General features: G+C 40.3%; 5 protein-coding genes across 7 annotated transcripts; 3 read left to right on the top strand and 2 right to left on the bottom strand.

Moving 5' to 3' along the window:
• Positions 1–595: 595 nt before the first annotated feature.
• On the top strand, positions 596–2,616 carry mEFTs (elongation factor Ts, mitochondrial). Of its 2 annotated transcripts, none has more exons than XM_012374830.2 (4): positions 596–661; positions 1,258–1,413; positions 1,502–2,036; positions 2,121–2,616. In XM_012374830.2, the coding sequence occupies exons 1-4, from the start codon at positions 626–628 to the stop codon at positions 2,342–2,344; spliced, it is 951 nt and encodes a 316-aa protein (XP_012230253.2). In that variant the 5' UTR covers positions 596–625; the 3' UTR covers positions 2,345–2,616. The 2 variants fall into 2 exon arrangements, with proteins under 2 accessions (XP_012230253.2, XP_012230254.2); XM_012374831.2 differs by lacking the exon at positions 596–661 and adding an exon at positions 707–1,008.
• On the bottom strand, positions 1,877–4,304 carry LOC105676727 (uncharacterized). Its single transcript, XM_067360173.1, has 4 exons — positions 3,812–4,304; positions 3,642–3,739; positions 3,203–3,424; positions 1,877–3,037 (listed from the first exon to the last, which is right to left on the bottom strand). Exons 1-4 carry the CDS (start codon positions 3,846–3,848, stop codon positions 2,885–2,887), a joined length of 510 nt encoding a protein of 169 aa, XP_067216274.1. The 5' UTR covers positions 3,849–4,304; the 3' UTR covers positions 1,877–2,884.
• A 230-nt stretch (positions 4,305–4,534) lies between these two features.
• Positions 4,535–11,602, top strand: qua (villin like protein quail). Of its 2 annotated transcripts, XM_067360157.1 has the most exons (10): positions 4,535–4,819; positions 6,851–6,943; positions 7,035–7,151; positions 7,605–7,945; positions 8,104–8,585; positions 8,866–9,149; positions 9,368–9,554; positions 9,748–9,996; positions 10,291–10,587; positions 10,799–11,602. In XM_067360157.1, exons 1-10 carry the CDS (start codon positions 4,802–4,804, stop codon positions 11,149–11,151), a joined length of 2,421 nt encoding a protein of 806 aa, XP_067216258.1. In that variant the 5' UTR covers positions 4,535–4,801; the 3' UTR covers positions 11,152–11,602. The 2 variants fall into 2 exon arrangements, with proteins under 2 accessions (XP_067216258.1, XP_012230270.2); XM_012374847.2 differs by lacking the exon at positions 4,535–4,819 and having other exon boundaries at positions 5,353–6,943.
• On the bottom strand, positions 11,197–13,080 carry Prosbeta2 (Proteasome beta2 subunit). The gene is made up of 4 exons (XM_012374840.2): positions 12,908–13,080; positions 12,322–12,501; positions 11,938–12,253; positions 11,197–11,609 (listed from the first exon to the last, which is right to left on the bottom strand). The coding sequence occupies exons 1-4, from the start codon at positions 12,967–12,969 to the stop codon at positions 11,334–11,336; spliced, it is 834 nt and encodes a 277-aa protein (XP_012230263.1). The 5' UTR covers positions 12,970–13,080; the 3' UTR covers positions 11,197–11,333.
• Positions 13,081–13,201: 121 nt separating this feature from the next.
• LOC105676730 (replication factor C subunit 4) lies at positions 13,202–15,663 on the top strand. Its single transcript, XM_012374837.2, has 6 exons — positions 13,202–13,409; positions 13,549–13,824; positions 14,557–14,950; positions 15,046–15,159; positions 15,282–15,365; positions 15,448–15,663. The coding sequence occupies exons 1-6, from the start codon at positions 13,297–13,299 to the stop codon at positions 15,535–15,537; spliced, it is 1,071 nt and encodes a 356-aa protein (XP_012230260.1). The 5' UTR covers positions 13,202–13,296; the 3' UTR covers positions 15,538–15,663.
• The last annotated feature ends 279 nt before the right edge of the window (positions 15,664–15,942 follow it).

Here is a 15,942-nt window from a genome sequence, read left to right as displayed (position 1 = left end):
ACCATAAATGTCACAAGATAACATTTAATTAATGTTACTGAAAAATAAAACACGTAATAACATAAAACATGTAATTAACATTTAAGAATGTAATTATTATTCGTGAAAATTTAGAACATCTAATTTTACTTTTTCTTCAAAGTAAAATATCTTAATCATAATAAATATTAATTATTTCCGGTTAACATTAATTTACTTATTTAATTAAATATATAAAATTTGTTTGAAATAGTTGAAATAATTATAAATTGTAAAGTCAGCATTATTGTAATCATTATTGCAATAGCATTATTGTTAAGCAATATTTCTTTTAAATCATTGTCTAAAATTTAAAATTAATTTATTTTAAAATTAATTTTTAATTATTTTGTATTATTTATCTTTGATAATTGTTTATGTCAGTGAACATAGATTTGTTTAATAATTATTGATAAGTAAGATATGTTTAAATATGTTATAATAATTATTATTTTAAAATGTTTCAAATATTTCAATTTGTTTACGTAATAATTATATTAATTTAATAATACTCTAACAATTATATAAATTACAACAATCCTAATTATAATAAAAAAATTGCATAAGTCGGGGCTCCCAAAGCTCCCAAGATTCATCTATCAATTGAATGACTACGGACCTGAATTGTATTCTAACCATCACGGTGAGTGTTTTGCGCCGTTAAATCACCTTAAAATATTTTTTTAATCACGAAACAAGCACAGTGTCTCAAAAAATCGCATGCTCATATCTTGTGTAACTATTCCCGAAATTAATTCGCGAATCAACTTTACATGACACGTGTCTCTGTGTGTCAAACGCGTTTGAAGATATGCGATAACCTGCAAACTTTCGATTGCAGTCTCTAGGCAACGCAATTTAATCGATTCCAGCGAAATTAATGAATCCTGCGAGCGTCAATGTTGTCGTGACAATAATTTCACATCTGCATTTCTCATTCTTTTCAGCTTTTAACAGAAAACAATCATACATTCTGCGTGCGGCTTTTAGGTTATGTTTCTGGGAAACCACTTGCATTCTGATTATTTTGCTATACTCTCAAATTAGAACAATCAATGTCATTTTGCAATTTTTGCAATGATTATTCTATGATCAAATTTTTTTAAAATACACATCTCATATCTCAAGCTCCACAAATGTTAAATGATATTGATTGTTGTATTCTAAGACACAACTTGTTTCTTTAAATTATATTTAATATCGATAAACATATTCATTGCAATTAATTTTATATTGTAGATGATCCCTGCCCAGATATTTCGTTTAATTCATACAAACGGCTTGGTCTGGCAGGCTAGCAACAAATCTCTACTGGCCAAGCTGCGCAAGAAGACCGGCTACACGTTTTCAAACTGCAAGAAAGCATTGGAATTACATGAAAACGATGTAAACAAGGTAAAAAGGCACATGAGGATTACCTAAGCGTGCACGCTATGACTTTAATCAACTTACAACAGAATCTCTTAGTCCTTCCTTGCTCCAGGCTGAAATATGGCTGAGGGAACAGGCACAGCAGCACGGCTGGTCACAAGCAGCGAAGTTGCAAGGCCGTAACACTAGTCAGGGTCTAATCACAGTCACAGTTGATGGGCATCATGCTGCTCTGGCGGAGATCAACTGCGAGACAGATTTCGTGGCGCGGAACAAGAAGTTCCATGGTCTCGCGGAGACCGTGGCCTCCGCCGTGCTGAATCACGCGAAGTCCCAGGAGGTTCAGAACGACATTCGGCGGATTCTGTTCAACGTGGACAGCCTTAAAACCCTGACGGCGACGGACGGCAAGTCCCTGACCGATCACACTGCCCTGGCCATCGGCAATGTAGGCGAGAACATTAGCGTGAGGCGCGCGCTCGCCATCAGCGTACGATCGTCGCCGGATTTCACACTGTTCGGCTGCACGCATCCCGCGCCCATGAATCCCATACCCGTCTCCTTCGGCAAGTACGGCGCCGTTATCGCCGTCAAGTGCCAGAAGAGGGACAACATGCTGGGCACGCAGCTCTGCCAGCATATCATCGGTGAGAATTTTTTATTCTTTAACTCTGGAAGGAATAATAATTATATCTATTATTTATTACAATTGTCGTATATCTACTTGCCAGGCATGGACCCGCAGAAGATCGGCAATCCGCGGATAGACGAGCCGAACGACAACACAGACGAAGAACCATGCATGATCTATCAGGAGTTCCTGCTCGATCCCACGCTCTCCGTGCAGCAGTTGCTGGAAAGCACGGAGGCCGAGATCATCGATTTCGCGCGGTTTGAAGTTGGCGAGGAGCTCGAGGAAGAGTCGACGCTAAAAAGTGCTCAAACCTGCAGTTAAAAAAATCTTTTTTTACATCTCTTCGTTTCTAAATCACCCCGCAAACGGTTCATCCGTTATTCTGATTATCTTACATTAATATTAATTTTCGCGACGATGATAGTTATTACTTTTGTTATAAGGTCGGAAGAGCAAAGATATATGCGAAGGATTACTCGCATAGTTTTGAATAACGAGCGGTCGAAAGAAACGATATATCGTAAGACCACTTCTTAGTGCTACATGTACAGTGTACTGTTTTATTGTAATAAAATCGATGATGTAACATAAAATTTATACAGTTATCATTATCGTATTTTTATCCTTTTGCCTTATATTAATTTTTATTTTTATTTTCTTTCTTTTTTTATTGTACAATTTAAGTATTAACATAGTTCTGTCTCATATCATTATTCTTTTAACATTTATTTCTTCAACAGGTACAAGAATATAATCTTTCGCGCGTCGTCCAAGTCACTTTCGTAAAAAAAGTATTTATACAAAAAATGAAAATCACAATCCGAAAATTCGTATGTACAAATCATCGAGTAAAAATATGCGCTAAAATTCTTTGCGGTACAAAGAGCCCGCAGGAGCAGCGGCCTTCGCTTTGGTCCTTCTTATTTTTCTCGCGAGCCTGACCGACTTCCACAGCCACATTCGAGAATCCTTCTTCCAGTAGAGCGCGATATCTGCCGGAGAATGTCTGGTGCCCTGCAAGATGTATCTTACTGTCGTTAAGATACTTAATTATTTAATGCAACGCGTTTAAATTGAATATTTTTTCCAAATCCATCTCTACATATTTTGCGTAGTAATGCTTAAAAAAATTAATTGCCTTCTAAAAAAATAATGGCAGATAAATAAGAATGTTCTCACCTGGAAATTTAGGATTTCCGGTCCTTGAACCACCAATTCGAAGGTAGGTATCTCTCTCGTCTTGAAAACCGGCACGGTCTCCTCCTGCTCGGAATCGTTAAAGTAATCCGTCTGCGCGTCGCTCGTTCTAAGCTCCGGGTGATCCTTGTCATTCGTCTCAAGCTCCAGATTCTCTAAAGCGGATGTGAAGTTCCTAATGTCCTTACAAATTCCGATCCCAGCCTAAAAAAAAAAAAAAAAAAAAAAAAATAAAGAATAGAGTTAGAAGAATTAAATTTATATTTTAATTTATATCTTCTATAGTCTTTGCAATTTTATAATTACATAATTCCTTCATTTACTTATCAATTCATTGTCCAACATTTATCTACGCAAAATAAAAACCCAGTTGGGTTGTCAGAAATGTTTTCGAACATAATTCTTCATAACTTTAATGCACCTGAATTCCTTGGGAGCGAACGTTGTGATCCACGGCGGCGACGGCATCCTTCGTCCGGGGCGTGAGATGAACATTCTCATCCCACCTCAGATTCTCGACTGTCCGGGAAAAGAAAAACCGCATGTTGTACGTAACGCGGTGTGTTAGAGCGTCTCTCTACCTCAATGTACCACTCGACTGATCCGACTCTTCGTTTCGCCAATCCATCGGAGGATCTCCGCGCCGTCGAAGGGTGATCCTCGTCGAGGGACGATGGAAGACGCCTGTCTGACATTTGTCGACCAAGCGCTCATCCCTCCGCTGTCGCTTTGTCAGATACAAATGCGTGGCGAACGCGTTTTGTTTCGAAGATCGTATCGCATCTAATTTACGCCTGAAGAAGAAACTTGAAAATCTTCAAATTACTAACCGACAATAAATTAAAGATCTTGTTAAAATAAAAGATGTTTCACACAATCAAGTATTTCTTTCTTTCTTAACTTAAGAGGACAATATTTTATTTCTCCGAGAGAAAAAGAAGATACACAATGTATTCATCCTCTATTTTCTAACCATCCTTCGTTTTAATATCCTTTTATTCATTCACTTCCTATTTAATTAACATCACTCTACATCCAATTATAACTCGCACGCGCCAACACCTCATGCGATCCTCTTTTTAATTCGCCTTTAATTTTTTGCGCGCTCCTTAATGTGTCTTAAATTTGTAACGTCAAGCGCATTTAACGCGCATGATGGACGCGTGCGGAACGAGGGGCCCATTACGTGTTCTAGGACGTGTGATAAATCGCCGTGCTCTATCTATTCGTGGCCGAGAGGTAACGTTTGGAAAGGCAGGCGGCAGGTGTGTGCGGCGCGCGCGTTCAGGTGAGATCGGCCCCGCATCGACGTTGCTGTGTTTGCCGGTCGGTCACGGCTGGCCGGCCGGAGTTCCGGGGTCCACTTCCGGACGATTCGCGCGGCATACGCCGCAGCAGTACGGTTTCTTTTCCAACCGGGGGGATATATCAGTTGTCGGCGTGTACAGTTAGCCGTCGTACATACGCGTGAGCGCGCGAGAGAGGCGTTATCCTGCGCTCCTCGGCGCGTGTCCCCCGCGTAGGTGGAAGGCGCGTTTTAAATGGGCCGCGACTTGTGAACCGCGAAAGATAGCGAGAACAATGGATTTCCCCAGGCGGGTGAGTGATCGTCCACGGCCAATTATTCAGACTTCGACGTGGAGGTTTTTTTAGAAAGTTATCTAACGGCGATACGGAAAATATCCCTGAATTTCTGACAGCCGCAAGTGCGGACGAATTTTCTGAAATATTTCCTGTCCGGCAAATATCTGTAACTTCTTTTCCTCTTTTATGAGTTTTAATTCATTAATTTTTATGTTTTCCTCACATTCCTGAAAAATTTCTTTAATTCATGTGTTGCAAATCTTAATGAATAAGTTTTTTTCTTCGTTCTCTTCTCGTTTCTGCTCTGTTTCGTGCTTGCATAATTATTTAGGCATTAATTAAATAGAAATCTGGATTCACAAAACTGAATGCAAGTGTAAGGAATAAAGAATGAAGCTGAAAAATAGATAGAAAGAATTAAACAAAGAAGAAAATGAAAGATATGACACGAATTGATGAGATTCTAAATAGTATTAAAGATAATTAGCAAATTCTGAAACAACATCAATTAAGTAATCTGAAATACGAAAGTGTTTCTTAAGTTCGTATTTAGTTTTTTTAAATTCGAACTCTTTCAAATTTCTGTATCTAAACACTCAGATGTTCTTAAAAAAGAATTGAGAATTGCACTGCATAAATTTTCGTCCGGCACTTCCACCTTTTTTCCACACCTGTCATCCTGTCATTGTGACAAACGAATCATTGCGAGCGAAAGAGAAATTGAATCTTTTTTTTTTTTTCTCCCCGTGAGGGGACTCGCAACTGTTCGCGGTCGGGCGATCGCGAATTTTCACCTTTTGGCGCAATTCCCGCGCGTACAACACAAGAGGTGGGCGTACACGAACGGCAGTTACGACTTCCTGTCCTGTCGCGCGGTGACGATGATCGTCGCGGATGATGCTTAAGTCGCGCGTGTTGGTGAGCGCCGTCTGTGCACGTACACACCTTGTGTGCGTACGTTGCCACCGCGAAATGTAAGGCGTGGGTATGTATGAATGAAACGCGAACGCGCACTCACGCACACGCCGTGGAACAAAACCAGCACAATGCGACGGTGGTTGCTGCGGCATAATGGGCCCCATCTTACCGGGATTCGAAGTGGTTACAGGTCGATCAACTCGAGCTGAAAGCGTGGCGTAAGATAGATTATTTAAGGCCCCAACAAACCGTAATAATTGCGGTAGATAAATGACAGTAATAAATATCAATTTAACAAATGCAAAAAATTGCACTCTTTAAATTCACCCTTTTTTTAATTCACTGTCGTCGAAAGTTTGATTTCACGCTTATGCCTTGTAAAAAATACCCAAAGGAAGTGCCAATTTCTAAGAAGTCTTTCGAAAGGTCTCAGATTTTCGTATCGCTCGAACAAAACTCGGGTGAATTTAGCATTAATGCTGAAATAAATATTTCGTGCGATAACTACATTAGATCGTTAAAAAATTATAATAATGTGTTAATTACGGCGAAATTTCTAAACGTGCACTACATGTTTTTCGTCACGACCGCATCTGCACAAGTGCGTCGAGCACGCACTCGAGCGCACCTGCGAGACGAAGGATCCTCTCTCGACGAGCTCCGGTATCCCAGTTTTCAGTTAGCTCGCGAAGCGGGCGAATGCCGTTTCTCTTGTTGCGAAACTTCGCCTCGTTCGCCTGCGAACACTCGCTCGCGCGAAATAATCCCGACGATGTTATCGCGTGCTGCAATTAATTGTTGCGGCTGATTACTCCACGCGCGTGCGTTCGCCTAGAGTCGCTCGCAGTTTCCACCTTTTTTGCTGATTTTACGGCAATTACGAAAACCTGCTCGAGCTAACTTGAGTATTTTATCATTGCTCCGGATATAAAACTGCTAAATACGCAAGTTGAGTCGATTCAATATTGATTTATCGCTGCTTCGCGACATAAAATTATTTTTATGCGAGAAAGAAAGCGCGATTAGGAAAGTTCATCGAGGAATCTTTAAGGAACTGAGTTTTATTAACGATTGTGGATGAATATGACGAGCGTGCTGTATCCTGAAGGTTTTACTACCATCCCGCAGGACGACAGGAGCTATCGCAGCGATGATTCCGGCGGCGAGGTCTTCAGGAACATCCCGAAAAACAGCAGCACTTTTCGAGTTTGGAAAATCGAGGTGATTATTCTTTCTTATCCAAATTATAATACATTTTCCAATAATGAAAAAAAAAAATAAATTGCATACATCACTTTTATTCGTCGCGCAGGGTCTGCGCGCGACAGCTGTCACCGGAAGCAACATGGGCCTCTTCCTCTCCGAATCGGCGTACATCGTCTACGCTGTGTCGGCGAAGGACGGCGCTCTTCCCTATCCGGGCATGCCGGTACTTTTACTTCCATTGTATGTTGCGTCGCCGCAAGAGAAACTGCTGGAACGCAAATCAGTATTGTCTAGCATACGAAATTTATTTTTCCCAGGCAATTTTGCTTCGCCGAATCTAATCCTTCGCGCTCGTTATCGAGCTATTCTTATTCTAAAAATTATTTTTTCGCATGTCAAACAAAAATTTACAAACATTTTCTTTATTGACCATTAAAAATCGGTGCTTTGCGCACTCGAAAACATTTGACGTTCGAAAATTTAGACATTAAAGACTTGAAATTAATTTTATCCAATTCTAAGAAAATTTTATCGATTCAGTTATTTAATTTATTCAAAATCTCTTGTTCAACTCGCGATCAGAAAATAATTTTGCCTAGTCAGCATCCGATCGGAATCAATTAACAAAATTCCTGAAACTTGAAGTTAGATCTAATGATTAAACGCTAATGGACAGATCAAGGATCTGAAGGATAACACGGCGGTGCGCGCCGTTCACTTCTGGATCGGCAGCAAATGCGACTCGACGGCGTCGGGCGCCGCGGCGCTCCGCGCCGCCGAGCTCGACTCGCAGGTGTCGGCGATGATCCTGATGCGAGAGGCGCAGGGCCGCGAAAGTCCCCGTTTTCTCGCGTACTTCCGGCAACGATTGGTCATCGAGAATCTGCATTTCGAGTCGCCCGCTTGCAGTCTACATCGAGTCTCCGGAGTCGCTGTTCCGATTCTGACGGAGCTCGAGAGGGTCCATTGGGAGCACTTCACCTGCCGCGACGTTATCCTGGTGGACATTCGCGCAAAGTGCGTAATAGAAAATTTTGCACGTCCAGAATAATCAAGCGCTTATTCTTCAGAGAGCTAAAATGCAAATGTGTATCGCGCAGTCGTCGCGGCGTGTTGCTTAACGCGCGATGATTAATATGAAAAAAAAAAAAAAAAAAAACTTTTCTCATTTCCAGAGGCGTCGTCTTTCTGTGGCTGGGATCTTTGTCGGATCCGTTGCACAAACGGCACGCCGCGAGCCTCCTGGAGTCTCAGAAGGAGAACAACAACGGTCGCGTGGTGGTAGTCGAAGACGGCTACGAGCAGACTCTCCCCGGCGACGACAGGGAGCTCTTCAGCAGCGTGCTGAATCCCACAGGACGCGTGGTGGCGCCCGATCGCCAGCATCGCGTGAATCCACCGAGCCCCATCAAGCTGTACAAGTGCAGCGAGCAGTCCGGCAAGTACAAGGTCGCCGAATTAAAATCAGGACCGATCCTTCGGAGCGACCTGACCTCCGCTTCCGTCTACCTGGTTGACCGCGGCGAAGCCGGTGTCTGGGCCTGGGTGGGCCGCGACGTGAACGCCAGGGAGAGACTGGAGGCCGTCAGGAATGCGCGGGGCTTCGTCAAGAAGAAAAACTACACCGACAGCATGCCGGTGGCCCGCGCGGCGGAAGGTAAGAGAGTGATTTCTACTTTGAAGTATAATACGTGTCATTTCTCGCGCGTCGAGCGCCGTTTCTAAATTTCTTCAACTCTATCGCAGCTGCATATTTGGATGATATAAAATTAATCAAGTTAAAACTGTCGATTGCAGTAAAAGAAGAAGATTAAAGTAATGAAAAATTATTAATGAGCTAAATTAACGGCTAAGTTAAAGCAGACTAACGAAATTGAGTAAACGTTGCGCGAATCTTTATGGAAGCTTGTTTAAAAAAAAAGTAAAATGGAAAAAAGGTTACGAACCGGCGGAGATGAAGGCGCTACTGCGGGGCTGGGAGCCCTCAAAGACGAGGCCGCTGACCTTGCCGACGAGCTTCGAGCCTGATTACATGAATGAGAGGCCAAGGATGGCGGCCGAGTGTCAGCTGGTGGACGACGGCTCTGGGGAGAGGACTTTATGGAGGGTCGAGCAGAAAGAAGGCATGGTACAGGTGGAAGATGACCGAGGAATCTACTACGCCGAAGCCTGCTACGTGATGCTGTACAAATACGGACAAGGACGAAGAAGTCGAACTATCGTGCGTGAAGTTCGACTTTTTTACACTTATCAATTTTCTAAAGTCGACAAATACGTAATTGTTAATTTCTTTTCTCTTGAGAATTATCAAAGCTACGATCATTAAATTTAATTGAATTCTTATTACAAAAGCTAATGATATAGTTATTAATTCTCTAATTACTAGGCTCTAATTATTATACTAAAAAAATTCTAGAGGCAATCGTGTGTTTTCCTCAGATTTACTGCTGGGAAGGGGTTCACTCTGTCAAAGTGGATCGAGATGCAGCTTTGACAGCAGCTTGCCGTTTGTCCGAAGAAGCAAACGCGCAATTAGTGAGAGCATCCCAGGGCAGAGAACCGCCTCATTTATTACAAATCTACGACGGAAAGCTGAAAATACTCGCCGGACGTCATCGCAATTCACGTAAATTGCTCGTCTCTTTATAAAAATACATATAAAACAATAACAAACATAAAGATAAAATTTCATTTAAATTAAAATTAAATAAGTTAGTCGTTAAAAAAAATTAAATTTAGAATAAAAACCGTGCTGCCTTTTTTTTTAAAGAAGAATTTGCGCATCTTTTCAATTTGAAATATAAATTCTCGATTCGTAGCTCCGAAGAAATACCTGATCAGAGTATTCGGTTCCACGCCGTACACGTCGAAGGCCGTGGAACGGCCGTTGCGAGCGAGCAGCCTGGATTCCAGCGCGGTGTTCATCCTCTTCTCCGGCGTGCCGGTCGTCTGGTGCGGCGGCAAGAGCACCGGCGACGCTCGACAAGCGTCGCGACGCCTTGCACCTAGAAACGCTCCTCTCGTCACCGAGGGCAAAGAAGGTGACGACTTCTGGGTCGAACTCGGAGGTAAGTTCAATTTTTCGTAAGCACTTTTGATTTTTAAATTCTCTGAATCGAAAAAATTCCTTTTGATTTTTGTGATCGAATAAACGAAATTGCTCTATATCTGTAATTGACAAGTTCAATATAATAATGATTGAATTCTGCAAAATTAAAAATTTGAGTTAGGAAAAAGATGAAATTTAATTTAGAATTATATGTCAAATTTTGTTGCCTTACAAATTGTTCTGTGGATTTAAAATCATTTAATAGTTATTAAGTTTTTCACTGCTAAAGAGGTCACACAATTGTCTTTTTCAGGAAGAGGTACATACAGTACAGAAACCGAGGAGGTGGGCGAAGAGCTCGACAAGCATCTGTTCCAATGCCGCACCGAAAACGGTCTCTTCGTGGGCGAGCAGGTTCTCGGATTCCGGCAGAACTCCTTGATACCGGAAGCCATCTGGCTACTGGATGCCGGTAGCGTGATCTGGATATGGATAGGCAAGTTCTCCACGCCGAGGACGCTGCAGGAATGCGTGGAGGACGCTACTATATACCTCTACATGCATCCTGCGGGTCGCAATCGCAATACAACCATTTCCGTAATCAAGCAAGGTGAGTTCTAAGTGAGCGCATAGTCGAAAAGACATCCTGCAGACTAAAAATGTTCTTTCAGGCAATATAAAAAAATATATTAAGGACTTGTAAAAAAAATACCTTTTAGATTTTTCGTGAATTTTCCTACTTTCGAGCGAAATCCTTTTTATTCAATCTTTTCTCTTAAAATTTTCATCAGATTTAATTAAATTTATTCTTCGCTCTTCAGGTTTCGAGCCGGCTACCTTCATCGGCCTGTTCGATAATTGGAATCACAACTTGCTGAGGGACTACAAACCATTCGAGGCGTTCTGCGCCCTGTTGGATGACAGAGACCAATCGGCGAGAACGCTGCAAACAGTTTCGAAAGCTGCTACGGATTTCGATAATTACATCAAGTATCCGCCGGCAGTGCTGAAGAGCGATCCCGAGAACTTGCCGGCCGGAGTCGACGTGCAACGCAAGGAGATGCACTTGACTTATGACAATTTCATCGCAATTTTCAAGATGGAGCCCGCGGAATTCGAGAAACTGCCAACCTGGAAGAGGCAGCGACTCAAGCAGGCCGCCGGACTCTTTTAACGGTTTTTTTTTTTTTGCACAATTTAACGTTTAGAAATTGCACACTTTGTCCTCGCAAGATGCCGATAAGAATTTTATTACAAACATTTCGAGTATGTTTTACAACTGACGCTATATTTTTTGGAAAAAAAATTTATTATATTAACTTAATCTTGTAGAACCTTATATTACAATTTGCAGTTTTATGAGGACGTGTCCATCGCTTCAGGTTCGATTGTGCGCACCGTTTCTTCTTCCACGATGATTGGCTGCACCGTTTTTGTAAGCACCGCAGTGGTGCCGGGTTTGTAGCGGTAGCTGAACTGCCGCTTACCCTTCACGCTGGCGGTGTCGTACGGTCGCAAGTACTCAACGCCGGTTTTACGAATAATACACAAATCAACATTGGATCCTGACGCCAGATCGTTGAACACACCAGCGCGAATGCCGTCCGCCACCAACTGCTTTGCTTCCTCCTCCTAAAAATACAGCCATTTATGATTTTGACAGAAATAGAATTATAAAAAATATTTTTGATATGCTATTTAATAGACATGAAATAAAGGTATACGAGTAGAAATTAAGAAATAAATTATACGAATATACATAAATTAGTATTAACATAAATCAATAGATTGGATAATAAATAATAACATAATGATTTATTGTCATTGTTGACAATAAAGAATTAAATTTAAAATAAATATTATTTTAGATTCTAAATCCTTTCTAAATGCCCAATTTTTTAAGTTTTGAAATAACAGCAATCCAGATTATTTAACTAATTGTATGATTAGCACTACTTACTGGTAAGTCAGGCCTCCATCTGCTTTCAAAGACAGCCATAGCGGCCAGCGAACCAGATCCCATGGTGGTGTACTTCAACTTTTCAGTGGAACCATGCGGATAAATGCAATATAATTGCGGTCCATCGAGATCAAAGCCGCCTAAGATAAGTGCAGCACCAATATGACCCTGATAACGGAACAACATCTGCTTTATCAATGTGTTGGCAGTACAGACAGGCACTACGCGACCAGTGTTTAGACGATGCAGCTCCAATTGACTGGATATCATCTCAGTAGTCATCTCAGTATCGGCTGCTGTGCCAGCTCCGCAACAACTAAAAATAAATTTAGTGCATTAGCTTATAGCATTAATTCGTTCTGCAAAGGATGTTGAAATACTTACTACATATTAGGAGCGAGATAATGGATCTTCAAACTGTACTTGTCGGCGACAATGGTGTCCTCGGTAGCTCTTGTATCACCACCGAGAATAACGCCATCCTTGTACACCACACCAGCAATGGTGGTACCTGTCTTGACTGCTTTCGGAGCAGCAAAGCCTTTCTTGATCAAGGCATTGTTTCTGCAATAAATACAATATTAATGTTAATATTATTAATTCCAAATCAACTTGTAGATAAAATATATGATTTTTCTGACTATATAATCAGTCTGAGAAAAGATTCTTAAAATAGATATTAATATAATATCTTTAATACAAAATTTCGCAAGTAAAGAAATTCAAGAATAGCAATTAACATAATTATTTACATTATTACAATCGAATGTTTTAACATGCATATGTAGTAACTTAAAAACATTAATACAAATTAATTTGACGTCGATCTTAAAGTTCTATCATTAAAAAATGCGAAAATAATTGCTTTTCTGGAACTGTGACACAGCAATATGTAGTACTTGTAGGTTAACTGTGACAACAGACCACAAATATAATGGTATCTTTATATAAAACATGGTAAAATCTTCACCTTAGGCAGAGGTCGAAGGAAAAGCCTGGCGGCGGATTTTCCGGTGCAAGAAGCGAAGTCATAATTATTTTTTCTATTAAATATCAGCAATCAAAAACGAAACGATCATACAGATAAAGATACCCAGATACACTGCGCTCACACTGCGCTTGATGTATCAACTTTGCGTTATCATGCCAACTGTTTCACGAACTGTTTCCATGAATCACGCATAGAATCTTATATACGATTGGTCAGATGGCGCTAGAGACCCTAGAAGATTTACGAACACATCAATTTCTGCGGCTTAAAGTCTGCCGAAGTTGTGTAACCTGGGCTTAAACAAATGGCAGCAAGTAGGCGGGAAAACTCGTGAAGAGGCAACGTTGCTGTTAAGGCTGATCAGAAAAATGCACGCCTTTCTGAAGACCGGAAAATTGGGCGCCCCAGTAGATGCGAAGAAACCGTCGACCTCCCGCGCCAAGGAGGACAAGAAGGACCTTGTACCATGGGTGGAGAAATAGTGAGTATCCGTTATATCCCAGTCACAGGATTAACCTTCTCTCGATCTTTACACATGAATACAAAATTATATTTACACGGTTCTAACGTACGTCACAATTGTAGATAGAGATTTTGCACTTTCTTCATGTCGTTCACAGCCGACCGAGGAGTGTCGACGACATCGTGGAGCAGACAGAAGTGGTGAATGTGATAAGGCAAGCCATGGAGCGCGATGACTTTCCCAACTTGTTATTTTACGGACCGCCTGGCACCGGCAAGACCAGCATCATTCATGCTGCTGCGAGACAAATGTTCGGCAGTATGTACAAAGACAGGATATTGGAGTTGAATGCCTCCGACGACAGAGGCATCCAGATTGTGAGAGAGAAGATCAAGACCTTTGCACTGCGCAGAGCCAATGCTTCTGGGCCAGAGTGAGTTAGTGTAAATTTTTTTTCAACAGTATACTTTAATAGTTGAAAAATTTTTCGAAAATTTGTTAATTATTTCTAATATCACAATGATTACCATTTTCATCCAAAATTATATTGTGGTTTGTGATAAAAATGATGTAATCTAAGACATACACTTGCTTTGTAACTTATTAAATAAGCAAAATGCGTCAATGATGAACCAGTAAAAGGTCTGATGGCCGCAGAATATCAGTGTAGGAGACATTCAAACAGGCACATCTGGTTGTCATCAAGGAGGTCTAATAAAATGTCTTAGCATCTCTTATTAGCAACTAAACAGAAAAAGTGCTCCAAATTGTAGAATTACTGTAAGACAAGTAAACTTCTGAAAAGCGCGAGCATACAATCTAGATTTCAACTTTTAAATACATTAAAATTATTTTCAAACTTTAAATTTAATCACCATTAAATTCTATAGCTTTATTTTCAATGTTGTTTTATAGTTTTACATAAAGTTAGGACTTATCAATGGCTTTAATTATTGTTATATTTTTCTTCAAATCACTTTGATCAAATTGCATAACGCGAATATTTAAGAGTTGATCGAATTCTTTCTGAATATCTCGCACACTGTACTGCGGCTTATGATCAAAACGGCACAATCTGAGGCACATTACATGGATTTTATTTACAACTTATCGGACTGCACAAAAATAATAAGATTAATATTATCTCAATAATCTGTTCTTAAAGCGGAAAAAAGTGTCCACCGTTTAAAATCATCATATTGGACGAGGCGGATAGCATGACCGGCGCCGCGCAGACGGCGCTCCGTCGAATCATGGAGAAGGAAGCACACAGCACGCGCTTCTGCCTGGTGTGCAATTATCTGTCGCGAATCATCAAGCCGATCGCGTCACGCTGCACGAAATTCCGATTTAAACCACTGAGCGATGAAAAGAGCATCGTCAGACTCGAATATATATGCAACGAGGAGAACCTAAAAGCGGACAGAAGCGTCCTAAAGGAAATCGTTGAAGCATCGGGTGGCGATTTGAGACAGGCTGTTATGTGTCTGCAATCGATCACTCGATTGAAAGGCAAAGAGTACGAGATCACTGTGGACGATGCTCTCGATGTAATTGGGGTAAATATGTCTTTCCATTAAAAATATAAGATTGTTTATCATAAGCTTTAGTACTTTAGATAATTGGAGATTTTCGTATGTTTTCGTTACTTTAGCTAGTTCCCGATGACAAAATTAATTCACTGCTAGAAACCTGTAAGAAAGGAAGTTATAATGACATCCAGAAATTGCTTGACGATTTATTGCTGGAAGGATATCCAGCAGCACAGGTATTTTTATAAGCCGTTAAATTGTATATTAAATAAAAGAATAGACTACGTAAATAATAATTTCGACATCAATATTGATAATTTCTATAATACTGAGTCTAATTTCAATATCTCTTTGCTAGGTGATCAAGCAATTGAACGAGAAAATTATCTTCTCTGAAGAATTTACTGACAAACAGAAAGTGATAATTGGCGATGTGCTCGGCGTAAGTTTTGATACACGTACACATGAGAAACTAATAATGTAAGTTGAGTTCAAAAGTGTAATAGCCTTTTCCTCCTTTCCAGAAATGTGATTACTACTTAACAGAAGGAAGCGATGAATATCTGCAGCTTCTAAACGTATTTTCTACTATTACATGGGCGTGCAAACTGTAAAAAGAGTTACGAAAATTTACTTCTACGTTATGTATTTGTATTTATGGATGTTATATACTGTAAGTAAATATTTTTTATATTTTTAATAATACAATAATAGTACCTTAAGGTTCCTAACAAAATTAATATGTGGAGTAAGCAGGAATTGTTCCGTTTTTCATAATTAACGAGCTGATCAAAACACCTAAAACTGAAAATTTTTTAATGTTTAGAAATGCTTCTTAGTGATGTCTAGGATATGTTACAAATAATTAGCACATGTTTATTTAACTATATGACATATGAAGTAACCCTTAAAGAGATGGAGATGTCCAATTATGGAAAAAGAATAGTATTATGAAATGGGGATGTTCATCTTTATGCAAATACAAAGGGAGATAGACGTTCCTACAGAAATTTATACAA

This window comes from Linepithema humile, chromosome 8 (genome assembly GCF_040581485.1).
Source record: "Linepithema humile isolate Giens D197 chromosome 8, Lhum_UNIL_v1.0, whole genome shotgun sequence".
NCBI lineage: Eukaryota > Metazoa > Arthropoda > Insecta > Hymenoptera > Formicidae > Linepithema > Linepithema humile.
Note: the sequence above shows the minus strand (reverse complement) of the source record. Positions and strands in the feature narration are given on the sequence as shown.